The sequence below is a fragment of the Uloborus diversus genome, chromosome 3 (assembly GCF_026930045.1).
Source record: "Uloborus diversus isolate 005 chromosome 3, Udiv.v.3.1, whole genome shotgun sequence".
NCBI lineage: Eukaryota > Metazoa > Arthropoda > Arachnida > Araneae > Uloboridae > Uloborus > Uloborus diversus.
The window spans coordinates 207,262,766-207,277,330 of record NC_072733.1 but is presented as its reverse complement, the minus strand read 5'-3'; the positions used below and the strand labels follow the sequence as shown (position 1 = coordinate 207,277,330).

Sequence of the window (14,565 nt, the reverse complement as noted above, 5' to 3'; positions counted from 1 at the left end):
AGTGATCTGTTATGCTACAAAATTCTGATCCCGTAAACTAATGCTGATCATTTGTTACTTCATCTTGTTACACCATCAGAAATATTCTAGGCTCTTGAATAGCGTTATTGGTTAATACACACACATAGTTAGTTTGTGCATGTTTAACAAGTTTTTCTATGCAGTTTATGCTAGATTCTTTTTCTAGACTTTCAGACAAAAAAAGTGTACCTTAAAAGGTCTTTATCATTGTTCTTGCTTATATAAGCAAGAGCAAGAAAATGGTTCATTGAACAGGTATCAATTATCTAGAATTTCTCTTAGATAGTGTAATGTATGCCTCAATGGATCATTTTGTATTTTGGTATAATTTGTAGTGGTAGTTTTTGCAATATTGAGTAACTGTATCTGTTCAAACTGTTTATGTTCCTAGTATTCCTAACGGCGTCCTAATAAAAATGATTGCGTTGCAAACTGTCTATTCTTGATCTAGTTCCATCACAATGAGTTACCACACTTCGTCCTGCTATGTATATTCCAGAAGATTTAAAAGAGGTATTCCAACTTAAAAAGCAATATCGTGACTTTTAAGAAGGCACACCTGACATTTTTTTAAAAATTCTGAAAATTCTGCTTTTTCTTATATTCAGAAATCTCAATTTCAAAAATTTTGAATATTATCAGTAACATTGGTGCACAATGCAATGCAAATGTTGAGGGGGTTTTTTTCCTTCAATTCTTTCTCATTATGTTTACACTTCTAATTAAAAATAAAGTACAGGTTTATCAATAGCATTTTTAAATAATGAATCAAAATTATGATTTTTATGCATCAAAATATTAGTTTCTTAAAGGATAATAAGCATGGATATAACATTTATCTATTTCTTTCATGGATTATTTATTCAAAAAAAAAAGATACTGATTGACTAAACTTGTACATAAAGGCAAAACCAGTATCATTTTTTAAAAAAATAACAGTATTAAATTGCACAAATTTGTAGAAAACTGAATACACATGTTTCAGGATTTCAAGAAGCCTCTTTTTCAATGCAGAAAAGTGAGCTTTTGAGTGTAAAGCCATCTGATAAAACATTGATTTAAAGTTGTTATACTTTCTTTTACTTTTCTGCACAAAAATTCCTTATTTCCAGGCACCATTGATTTAAGCTTTTTAAATTTAGGAAAAAATTATAATTCATTGGGGTTGCAGGCATTCGGAACAAATTTTTGGAAGCAGCAGCAACTTACAACAGTGTGAATGGTTTAAAGAAAGTTATTGATTTTTATGGAAGTTTGATAGATTGACTAACAACCAGTCTAGCTGGGCCCAGAGCCTGTTGCTGGTCATTACTTTTGCATTTGTATTGTTATAAGAAATTTAATTTTACCTCAAGACACCACTATTTTGAAGCTTGCCATGCTTATTTATGAACACAATAAATTTTGGATTTACATGACTTAACAGTCAAAAAATAAAATACTATCATCAAAATGTTAGTGAACTATATAATTACTTGAAATTTCCTAGTTATTTCCTCTTTATCTTCTTCGGATAACTTTTCCAAGTTACTAAGAATGATAACACTAGTCTCTTCTGAGGAAGAACCTGTACCAAAATACTGAAATAAGTAAATAGGCATCAAAATGTGCTAAAAACGCTCCAAAATACTTGAAACACAACATGTATTGAAGTTGAAAAAAAAAACAGCCATGATAAAACTTAAATAGCATTAAGAAAGAATCAAAAAATCAGAAGATTTCTAACCAAAATTATAACAAAGAGAAGCAAAAGGAGAAACAGGGAAGGAAAACCTTATTAATTATAAAAACAAAGTTTCAAGGGAAAACAATTTAATCAGTGAGCAGAGAAACGTGCTCTGAGAAAGACTGGCACCAGATTAAAATTACAGACAAGCACCGTTTATATGTTTCTCTTTTATAAGTTTTTATCAATTGTATGTTTTTTTAAATTGCTCCCTGCACAGTCTAATACACATTAACTTATATCAATTATATGGTTTTTCATTTGTACTCTTTTTCATACAGTCCCTTCAAAAACGTATAAACAGTGCTGCAATGTATTTAAATAAAATTAAACCCATGCATTGTTTGAATTTTTGAATTCATCTTTTAACCCTTGCTTATAATTTAATGTCTATCTCATTATTTTCTTATCAGTAAAGAACATAAAAGCATATTAAATGAAAATATAAAAAAAAAACAAGATCACCTATAAAGGATCTCTTAATTATCTAATATAAGAGATAACGCCATTTATTTTATCATCTATTAAATTTTTTCATCAAAAAATGTACTCAGGGCTTTGCTCATTTTTCATGAGAGAGAAATTAATCTTAAATTTAAGTGTTACACTTACCAAAATCATTGAATAATTTTGGAAAAAAGAATGAGCAATGAATAAGAAATCAAAACTGCATTCCATTTTAATAAATAAAAGGAGCAAAAATGACTAAAAAGGGAAGGAAAAAAAGAAAAAAATTATAGCTTTAGAAATATTGCTTATTCTATGCTTAATTTTATTGATATTATTATTAATTAAAAAGTTTTTAAAAATTCCAATTCTGAAAAGGGAGAAAAAAGCACTGCTAATACAAAAAAAAGTAATGTTTTAACCATTCTTTAGCTCAATTAGGTTCAAAGTTGACACTGACCTCTCTGTTTAGTACTAAAAGGAGAAATTGAAAAATAAAATAAAACTCCAGTTTTTTTTAATTGTGAAAAATTGCTCAACTATTTCAAGTTTTCACAAATAGAAAAATGTTTCAAATTCCTCTGGTTGGGGATCATCCTGTTATAAAATATTTCAAAACATACATACCCTCCGTCTCTGAACATAGTTTATGGAACCAGTACATTGGGCAGGAATCACAGATTTGTTGCATTTGATTTTTTGAAAGTGAACTTTGATAACTTTGATGAGCTCTTCTAAATGCTTGTTTCAATGTTTGCATCATTTCATCCACCTGTGTGTTCATGAATACTAATTATTAAATAACAATAATTCGGACAATCACTAGCTACTAAATTAAATCACTGTTAAGATCTTAATAATGGTTGCAATAAGGTACTAGAACAATACAGTAATTTACAATTTTTGTGCTTCAAAACACTGGTTAATTGATTATTTTAACAATATGGGGATATTAAATTTAAAAATTTTATTATTATACTGTAATTGTGAGAAGAAAATATGTAAATAATAAACTTACCACTTTCTCACTTTCACAGCGAAAAATATAACCAGAATAACATTCAGCACCAGATAGTGTTGATTCACGGCAGATGAAACCAAAGTGATCAACATGTCTTATGCCCTAAGTTATAGAAAACTTAATTAAGTTTTAAGATGAACCATTCTGTTTGTGTATTATAAACAAATACAGTCAACTCTCAATAACTAGCAGCCTTATAACTTGGATATTCCTTTAAGTTTACGTTCAGTCCCACAATATTTTAGCGTTTTCTATACAAAGAAAATAAAAAATATTCTTGAGAAAGGTTGGTAAAGGAACTTCGAATCTGAAACTACTGATTACTCGAAGGTTTTAGCCTGTCCTTTGGGACTTGGAATTATCAAAAGTTGACTGTATATACAATTTTTAACAATTCAACTGCACTATTTTTAAAATATAGAAAATACTTAATTGGCTGAGCACAAAAAAAAAAAAATGCTTTTCTCTCCTGTTGACAGAAAGTTTGAATATGATGAGATAACTCGTTAAAAATTGAAGCTTCAAAGCATTTTAGAGAACTTTTTGACTATTCTGACTAAATTTAATGTAATTATTTTGCATCACACACTAGCAAAAAAAAGCAAGGTAAGATTTCCCTATTAGATGAAAATGTTAAGTGGGAATTTTAAAATTGAAACTGTTTAAACGTCATCTATCAGCATTGATTTTAATGAAGGCGCCAGGTACAACTAAAAGGTTAGATTTCATGAATTCTTGGGGACAATAAAAACTGTTAATAAAAAATCAAGATTTTGTAAAATCAGAGTTACATAGTTTCAATAAAAGGTTTTTCAGACCTGGTAAGCTGTTTGTTAAATTTTGAGTGTTCGTGAATTAGAGGTTCATAAACTCGAGCATGAACTACATAATACATCAATGACTTAGTGCATCCATAAGCGAAGTCATTTTCGTTATTTTTTCAGTAGAGAATTTTCAAGGTTAGTATTGCATTTAAAAAAAAACTGTCAAACAGTTTTTTTCTGAAATTACAGCATTATGTACATTAGAGCTTCAAAAATACCCAACAGTGGTGACTATTTATAATTAGTTACCTAGTCATCTCACAATTAACCAAACTTCATTTTTTTTCAAAAAGATGTTCCTAAACACATTTGTGCTATAAGTATGTATTAATACTGTGTAATGTGGAAAAAGATTGTGAACACATATATGAGGAATTTCCTGAGGGAAAAAAAGGATATAATTTACAAAAATTCCAGAATAGATCAAGACAAACACAGTTTAGTCACAATGTGCATTTAGAAATGATTTCAGATTTATTTTGCATGGCACAGCATCTAGTTGAAATTTTGAAATGGCTCCTGTTAAATTTTCGAAGCAACATGTAGCTGTTTTTGAACTGCCTCCCAAGGTATGCAAAACTTGTTGTTAGTCCTTTTTCCTTTTATTCGATGAAATTCAGGATAGATTTGCTTTTTGCATGCTTTAAAAAAAAATAGCTTCATTTTAAATTCTTACAGGATTCTGTGGAGGTTTTTTTTTTTTTTTTTTTTTTTTTCCCCTTGTTGAAGGGGGGGGGGTGTCAAAGGATGGGAAATTTCTCAAAATCAACAAAATCCAACAAAAAAAATTATACTAAAAACCTAATCCATTACAAAAATAGTCTTTTGAGCAAACAATGTTAGCTTTTGAACAAGCATTTCATAAAATAATTAATTTAATGAAAGAATAAATTTTATAGCTAAACAATAATAAAAAAATGAGCATGTTTACACAAACTACTTTATACGGAAAACTTAATTAAAATCCTTCAATGCTTTGATTGAAAACATTTATTAATAATATAAAGCATTCATAGAACATGCTTAATTATAAGCTTTTAATGAATTGCCATATGTAGAATAACTGAAATGAACTGCTTGCATGAAAGAAACAATAGTTCAGTATGTTTTGCAACTTTTTTTTTCGGATAAAATATATTATTTTGACAGTTTTTCAGTAAAAATCCTGTCAAAGATATCAATGAAAATGTTTTTTGCATGTTTTTAAGAAAAACCATATATATATATATATATATATATATATATATATATATATATATATATATATGTGTGTGTGTGTGTGTGACAAATAATAAAAAGAAAGCTTTTTATTTATTTGTCATTACATAATGCAATTAATCAGGGTATGATGAATGATAGCACACCTGAGAACAATGAGAAATGTCACTGAACTTTTTTGCCAAGAGCATCTGCTTTTTGCCAATCCCTATGAGGCAAATCTCAGTAGCACCAATTACAAACAACATGACCCGATTGATTTGACGTGCACCTGAAGGAACCGGGTTTGTATAGGACCTAGGACGCATAAAATCACCACCACCTGCAGCTCCAATTCCATTACGGAACACGGGCAAGGAAGTCTGCTTCATTCGCGGCAAATCACCACTGCATGATCGAACCCTGTCTCTTGGAGCTGCATCTGGTCCAATTTCTCGTAAGTCACACACAATATCTGAGCAGGCTGGAGCATCGAGACTTTGCGTGTGGAAAATAAGAGAGGACGGAGGAATTAGATTATTCTTGCAATACTCTTCTTGTGAATGCACCCTCTTGTTTAAATTCTGAGAATGAGTCCCAAGTGCATGGTCAAGGCTGGGAGATTTTGTCATTTGTTCTGAACACAATGGACTTAATGGAGATTGAAGAAATGGATCGGTGGAATTATCACAGTTTGTCTGAAATAGAAAAACAAATTAAAAATCTGTATTCTACAAATTGTTCAAAAATAATAAACTGTTGTACAAATGTTCTAACAAATTGTTGACATCACTTAATTTCACGCCTTCCATACTACACCACAGTTACGGATAGAAGAGTAGGCAGCATTTTTCATATTTTAAACTTTATCAAAGGCTTTTTATTACAGATTTGGGAATTATAACAAAGCTCACTCTTTGATCATTATCTTGTTTTAGAAATAAAAATTCTCTCAGCAGGGGGGAAAATTGAAATGCCATTTAGGTAGCAGTCTCATAAACATGTCAGTTTCTTCCCATTTGTAGTCTGGGATATCTTTAAATGAAAAACTTCCACCAAGAATGGTTTTGTGCCATGAGGTTACACAGTAGAGGTTACAGTTTGTATAGCCTGGAGTTTAGCCTAGGTTTATGTATAGCCTGGAGTAAAGGAGGATCAGAGGGGACATGATTCAGTTGTTTAAACTTATCAAAATGAATGATGTTAATGGATTAAATTTTTGCACTGAAAGCATGACAAGGGGTCATTGTTTTAAGCTATTCAAATCTCAGGCTAACCTGGAAATAAGGATAAACTACTACTTTAGTAAGGTTGTGGGCACTTGGAACAGCTTACCGGAAGAGGTGGTAATGAGCAAGGGTATAGCTTTAAAAGGGCCATTGATCTTCATTGAGGACTAATAAATTGACTATGACCCGCCTGGCTGGGTCAAGAGCCTACTCCTGGTTGTCACATTTGTATGGCAATCAAGGCGATATTTGTCAGATTTGGGCATATCTAATTTTGAAGCTCCTGCTAGGAAGGAGATAGTTTTGCAGATACTCCATTTTTTTACTGTACTGTTTTGCGATGATTTAACTTGTTTTTAAAATCTCCGACTACTTCAGATTGTTGGCCTGTCTAAGTATTGCAATATCTGAAAAAAGGGCATTCGCGAAAAAAGTGGAACAGCTATTTTTGCAGCTACATGATTAATATGCATACTTTGATGGTTGCAGATGACAGGCAGAACCTGAAATCACAATCTCCTGCTATCTAATGGAGTAACTTGCCATGCAACTACTATGAGTGGCTATCTAGCATTCTGTAATAATTTTTTGGTCAACTTTATCAGGTCTTGAAAATTACCTGCTAAAAACAGTATAATTGAATATCTATTTGCAAGTTTTTGATATAAAGTTACTTTTTAAATTTCTACATTAAAAGTAGAGCATTTGACATTAGAGTAGTCGGCTTTTTTCCTCCTGATAATTTATTTCAGGAATGTAAACAAGTCAGTTCTTCTCCCTTTATACTATGTATGCTATTTTTTTATTTTTTTAAGTTCAAATTTGTTTCCTTCATAATGTTTTTGATTGCCATTGCTTTCTGGATTAATTTGATGTTAGATACATGGAAATTCTTTAAGTCTTAGTCATCAAAAATTACTTTCTTGTCATTTTGAACATACAGCAATGCAACTATTTCTATATCAGTTATTTGAAAAATGATATGAACACATGTGGCAGTGAAAAGCAAATAAAATATAATTGTCAAAATAAAAAATTGGACATAACCAGTACAAACAGTAGAAGAAACCTCTCATCCAGTGTGAAGCACAAGCTGGAAAAAAACTAGTAGCCTTAGCAAATGCTGCTACACAGTATGTTTTTTTTTTTTTTTTTTTTTAATCAATTAAAGCCAACCAAGAGTTTGAACTTTGTATGCTTTTTGCTCAAAACATTAAAAAAGTCCACTTACACCCTATTGTTCCTTACTGGCTCATGTGTTTTAAGCTAGTTTTGTGGCCAATGTATCATTTTATAAATATGTGTTCTAAAGCAATAATAAAGTTTTGATACAAAACATAAAAAGGAAGAAATCAATTTGCACTAATTTATTTTTTTATGGAAGACAAAATATTTTCTCTCGGGCGGTTGAATATTAAGCCTCATCAAAATGTGATAGCAGATTGCAAGTTAAATGATCTAGTTGGAAAAAAAAATTAGAAAAAGTGCTTCTCTTGAACAAGATCCCATTTTCTGATTTAATTCTTCAGGGTTCATACACTTATGGTTAAAAAATTCCCTGACTTTTCTAGGTTTTTTTTTAGAAAATTCCAGGTTACTTGCTTCATTCAAAATTAAGTTTAAATAGCAATATTTTCAAAATAATTAAAATTGTTTAAAGTAGCAATGCGGAAGAACTGAAACTTCTCCCTTTAGATTTTTAAAAAAAAGTCTTGGATTTTTTTCTTTCTTTTATTTTTCCCTTTCAAAATTTTAAGTTTTTTAAAAACATTTTGTTCAAAATTGTGTTAATACGTTTACTACTTGTTGAAAACAGTACTTTCAACATATTTTAGCGTTTCTTCATTGTCGCATGTAATATTACAGCTTGTTGCTATAGTCGTGCAGCAATCTTTTAGCATCCGCTTTTGGATTACAATACTTTATTTTCTTATTTATAAAACACAAAACATATTGAGCAAAATACAATGCTGATTTTCAGCATAAATAGGATTAACTTGTTGCATCGATCAGCACACTATATAATGCATAACAACAAAAATCAACATCCGCCGATCATAGGCCAATGCCAATAATCATTTTTTATTTATTTTGCACATTAAAGGATGCTTACATTAAAATTTCAATTTTTCTTTTCTAGAAAGTAATTTCGATTGTTTGAAAATTCACAATTTTTTGCACATTTATGTTACTTTCAATAGTTTACATTGAAAAAAGCATCCAATTCTGTTTTTTGAGGTTTATGTCTACTTCCATCGTGCAAACGACCAAATATGGTGGCTAAATAAAAATTTAAGATAATAAGTAGATTTTTGAATTTGTAGCATAGAAGTAGTTATAAATAATTAATAATCCTTAAACTACAATTAAGACAAAATAACTAGTTTTTGTCTAAATCAATTAGAATTAAAAAATGTTTTGAGGATAAAATTTTGCATTTTTCCAGAAAATAACTACGAATTACCCGGGAAAAAGGCACATTGAGTTTTTTTCAATAGTTTGCATTGCAATAAACACCCAATGCCGTTTTGAGGGACTTAGGCAGTTGATAAGTCCTGTGTACTTCCATCTTGGGAATGACCAAATATGGCGGATACGCTTAAAATTCTTTTTTTTATTTTATTTATTTATTTATTTATTTATTTTTTTTTTTTTTTTTGAATTTGTAGCATGAAAACAATTTAAAAATAATAAATCTTCCTAAAACTACAATTCAGTTGAAATTTTTAGCACATTTGTGTCCAAGGCAATGAGGATAAGATTAAGTTTTAAGAACAAAATTTTTCATTTCTCAAGAATATCATTTAAAGTATTAATAATAGTAAAAACAATTTGCCGTTCATTTTGTGTTCTTTTCATTAGCTTGCAATGAAAGAAAACATCCAATTCTGTTTTATTTTTGGAAACTTGGGCATTTAAGTATCGTGTCTACTTCCATCTTGTGAATGACCAAAGATGGCGACTAGGTTTCACACGTAGCTGAAAAGACTTTCCAAAAAAAAAAAAACGATTTTTCCCTGATCGACCCTCCCATCTTCAGGCTTGTGCTTCCGAAGTAGGAAATTGTCTTCTACACAAATACAATTACAATATCAATAATAAATAATAAACTACAATGGTACAACAATTAATAATAAACTAGTTCGATATTAAATAAAGGGCAAAAAATATTAACTTAGTAAAAGTACTAAGTTAATATTTGTTGCTAATTAATGGCTGCAAAGTTTTTTGCAGCCACTAATCAAGCAACGGTGCAGAGTCACACACATAGGATGGGAGGCTCGCTAAAATTAGAAGCACAGGACTGTGGTCGCAAAGATTCACAAACTGAGCATTGACATGTTTTATGTGTAATACCTACATGACTAAAAACAGATATGCATGTGTTGTTGCACAATTCACTGTTGCTGCTGCATTTCAAGCTTTCATCATTTCCAGAAGTCTTTGTTATTGTTAATTGCACATCCTTTTCTTGTGATTTTCTACGCAAATCCAAGTTAAAAGGAAGACTGGATATGCTGGCACCACTTCCATGGCGTTGCCTACCACTTGATATTGCACCACCTCGAGATTTTTCCATCTCATATAATCTAAACTTTTCAACGGCATCATCAATGAATCTGGGAGCAGCTCTTTTACCAGTTACCTGAAAAATAGAACATAAAACTGAAAATTATGTATGGCAACTCTTTAAGAATTAAAAAATTCTAAAATGTTTATTTAAGTTCACCAATTACCTATAAAGTTACTACTCAGGGTTTCTAATTGAATTTCAATCTTCCTAGGGTAAAAAAGAAACCCTCCCCCCGAACGCAAAAAAGGGGGGTTTAATGTTCTATGTTTGTAAATATGAAATTCATACCATTTTTAGAAACAACTACATTTGTGTATAACAAAATTTTTAAGTAGGCTTAAGTACAAAAAACTAATAAAAAATATGAACGCTTTTCCAAACTTAGTCCATGTGTGTCCTAAAAGGCGACTAAAATGGATACCCAATCTAAGGTGAGAGGCACCGTGCTGATGGATGTATGGCATCTGGGTTGTATGATGTCTTAAACGGTCCCCTCGAGGAACCGGGCGAAAAACCTCGTTGTGATTAGCCTTTCACCACCTCCCAGTTGCCAGCTCCTATGGAGCTGGATACTGGCTTGAAGGAGAGAACCAGCAACCTTGGCCCTGTTTATGCAGCTGAATTCAGGGGCGGATCTAGAGGGGGGCCATGGGGGCCATGGCCCCTCCCAAAGCCTTGTGATTGTAGGATTTTTTTTTAAAAGAAAAAAAAGATCGAAAATATTATGAGAAAATAACAAAATTTAACACATGATTTTTACATTAAAAGAAATTTAGGCCTTAATTGGGAGAGAAATTTTATATTTCTCCTAGAAAAAGAACTATTATTTCCAAAATTTTACTCCTTCGTTTACATCATATCCAGATTCCAACTTTAGACACTTGGACGTTCTCTAAATGCTGTTGTCCTCAGAGTCACCTGTTGCTCACGAGACCAAAGAGAGCCTAAATTTGCGCATTTATGGCTTTAATTTCGAAATTTTTCGGAGGGAGAGCTCACAAATCCTCCATCGCTTTCTCCAATGCGTGCAAAAATAGCTTAAAATTAGAATTTTAAAGCGTCTAAGGTAAAATATTAAGGAAGGGGGGGGGGGATTCCAAACACCCTCACCCTCCCATTAGAATCATTTCTTTTAATAATGTTTCTCGAGAGTTTGTTCAAAAATTTTGGATGGCCCCTCCCAAAATGATCGGCTAGATCCGCCACTGGCTGAATTCAACCCGGCGTCAACCCGGATTAACGGAATAAGGCCGTTTTGTGCATCCAACCCGGCTTTAAGCCGCGTTCAATGCAGGAGGGGATTCCCTCCACCTACATTGAAGGATTATTGGCGGATTTTTCCGACAAGAAGTACAATTAAGAGTAATTACCGTGGATAAAGTTCTGTATATGTGTTTCGTCAATGAAAGTTTTATTTTTAAATGAAATTGAAAACCAAAATAAAGTAAATTAATAAAAATTAATCAATTTGAAACAATTTTTTCAGAAAAAATATAATAAAAGCATATTTCGGAACAGTTTTTTGGTACAGGTTGGAACCCTAAAAACCCACCCCTGAATGCGGCCATGATATTGACAATCACAAAAGGCAAAAATTTTAATTTAGAAATGGTTTTAGAAGATCCAGACATATTTTTACACGATTTGCTGATTAATGCTAGTTCTCACAATGCTGATCCCCAGTCGAAATTAGTAAAAACTATTGCATTTGACACAAGCTATTTTTGATTAAATTTATGAAAATCAAGTAAGAAATTAAAAGGATTAAATAATAGGATTCATATTGAAATATAATAGTATTCACAGTGTAGTTGTGATAAGTAATTAACCCATTATGCCCCAAATTATTTTCAGAAAAGTTCTGAAATATGTTTTTTAATGCTCAATTTAACTATAAAAAAGACACACACACAAAAAAAAGGATATTAGCGCATGGACTGATAAAAAAGCACATGGATTGATGGGAACGTAAATGAGAATCCACGATTCGACAAAAATGGGTCTTCCCATCAACCCGGCTGCAATCCCCCTTTTATCCACCTTCCGCTTCAACGTGGGATGAAGCCGGAGCATAGACTAATAATAAGAGTAGACCGAGCTATGGCAACCCTTTTGCTGCTCATAAACCAAACCATGTGACTGGTGGATATCCTAGCAACAGCGAGCATTAATCGTAGCAGACGATCAATGCCAGCGCGAAATAAAATAAATAGAATTGATGGAACACGGAAGAATGATCTTTTATGGAGTCCGATTTGTAAATTTGTTATTCTAAGTTGTAAATATTTTGTTAATATAGTGAGTTTTTCGTTTAGATAGTATTGTGCATTTTCTTTAGTCAATTTCAAAAACTCTCTAAGCAATAAAAGATGCAAGCGACCAAGAAGAATCAGCAAACGGTAAGATTTTTACCTACAGTTTCAATTTAAGATACCGATTAGTACATTTTTGCGTTAACGCAAAAAGTTTACGCCATTTCGTTCACGCCAACGCTGACAGTTCCAAATGAAATAAAAGTTACCGAAAACTGATCAAAAACTATTACTAATGTCAAAATAATGCATAACTAAAAGAAAAACAGTTCAATCTCTGCAACTGGAAGTTTTTTTTAATGAAAACACATTGTCTTAAAATACATGTCGAGTGCCAAACTATAGATAATGCTGCCATCTAGCAACCATGCTGCCAAAGTCTTCGCCAAGCCCTTCCACTAGTCACATGATACATCTATGAACCAATTTTCTTCATCAGCAAGAATGAGAAAGCTCGGTCTACTCTTATTATTAGTCTATGAGCCGGAGTGTGCATAAACAGGGCCCTTGCTGCTGGAGGAGGTCAGGGTGCAGGTCTGCAACCCACTGACTGGAGGGGGTGAGGGTGCATGTCTGTGATCGCCCTGACTCTGTAGTAGGGGAGCAGGGGGTACTCATCTATGCACAAAAATGCAACAGGCACAGGCAGGAGAGGAGAGGCTGTTACAGGAGGCGAAAGCCAATGGGCCAGCCATTCCTGAGAAGGTAGGAGAAACCAAATGTCATCGATTGGAGGTTTCAACTCCTTCCCCTGCACAAACTGCAGCATCTTAAAGAGTAAGGACCGGACAACCACAGTCCTATGCTTAAGCAGTGCATATGTTTAAGATGGCTGTTGTGAGAGAAACCTTCCTGTCGAACAGGTCATCTTGGAATGACATTGAACATATTCAGCTTGTCATTCTAAGGAGGATGGACCTGATTCTCTCTGAGGATCACGACAAAAATGCAATAGGCTTCTTAAGAAAAATAGTATTAGGAAGGTTTTTTTGGTCTTCTTACTGGTCTTTAGAACTTAAAGCAGCACCTTGCTATAATGGGTGTCAATAATGATCCAATTTGCAGAGGTAACTTCTTTAAGGAAGAAACTATTACTCACACCCTGTGTGATTGTGAAGTATTTTCTGCTTATAGGTTTGAACACCTTGGTAATCATTTGCTTGAACCATGCGAGATTCATGATCTTCCTATTAGGTGTTTGCTAAATTTTGCTTCAGCTACTGGTCTGTTTTTTTAAGACTTCTGTTTGGGGACTAGTACAATAGAGCTCTGGTCGCAGTGCTTGGTTCGGTTGAGGCCCCTTTCATTCATTTCATGAACGCTTTTTATGTTACTCGAATAAGACGCATATGTGCAGGGCCGTTGTGGGGTCAAAAACGTGAGGGCAGGGTTCATACTCAGTTTGGATAAAAAAATTCCATGACTTTTCCAAGACTTTTTCATGACTTCATAAAAATTTTCATGACCTTATTATACGAAGAGAATAGTACCATTTAATGTCAAACTTGCCAATTTTCGGAAATAGGCTTTAGAAAAATTTTACGTGAATGCCACTACCTCATTGGAGCACTTACTTGTGAATGAAAAAATATTAGTGCACATTGCAAAAACTAATAAAGTATTCTTGTTTGTATTTAGCATATAAATCCAAGTAAAGTAAAAATATAGTGAAATGTAATACACTTATGTTTAAATGTCTAATAAATATTTAATAAATAAGGCAGAATAGTAATAATGGGACAAAAATTGAATGAGTCATTATTACTAAGTTTCCAGTAATAAATTCACTTCATAAAAACATTGCCTTTTGGTGTCAATAGTGAACAAATCACCCATGTAACTTGACCGTATATTTGTTCATTAAAGTAAAGCCACATTTTTCAGTAAATTCATTTTTCTAAACCAGATATTTCAGCTGACCACAATAATCAGTTTTGCGAGCTGTATATTGGGCATCCCTGTTTTAGAATATTATAATTCACCTATTTTCATGTTCTATTGCCTGACTAAAGTCTTCAATTTCTAAAGCCTTCAACATATTGAGATAAACTCTGATGAAATTATTACATGTAGTTGAAAGAAACGAACTCGGATGCAATTTAATTGCACTTTTTGAGGGGGCGTGGCAAAATCAAGAACGTGCACGTCTACTACTACAGAATATAAAATATAAGAAGTGCTGAAAATGATGGCGAATTCAAAATTAGTGATGCC

General features: G+C 32.4%; 1 protein-coding gene across 1 annotated transcript in view; it reads right to left on the bottom strand.

The window, feature by feature from the left end:
- Window positions 1-14,565, bottom strand: part of LOC129219402 (TBC1 domain family member 1-like) — a 122,394-nt gene that overhangs the window by 64,789 nt on the left and 43,040 nt on the right. The window contains exons 3-7 of the mRNA XM_054853791.1: window positions 9,827-10,111; window positions 5,404-5,934; window positions 3,213-3,317; window positions 2,822-2,966; window positions 1,497-1,588 (exon numbers count right to left, since the gene is read on the bottom strand). Of these exons, the coding sequence (XP_054709766.1) occupies window positions 1,497-1,588; window positions 2,822-2,966; window positions 3,213-3,317; window positions 5,404-5,934; window positions 9,827-10,111 (1,158 nt within the window). The remainder of the gene's footprint in view (window positions 1-1,496; window positions 1,589-2,821; window positions 2,967-3,212; window positions 3,318-5,403; window positions 5,935-9,826; window positions 10,112-14,565) is intronic.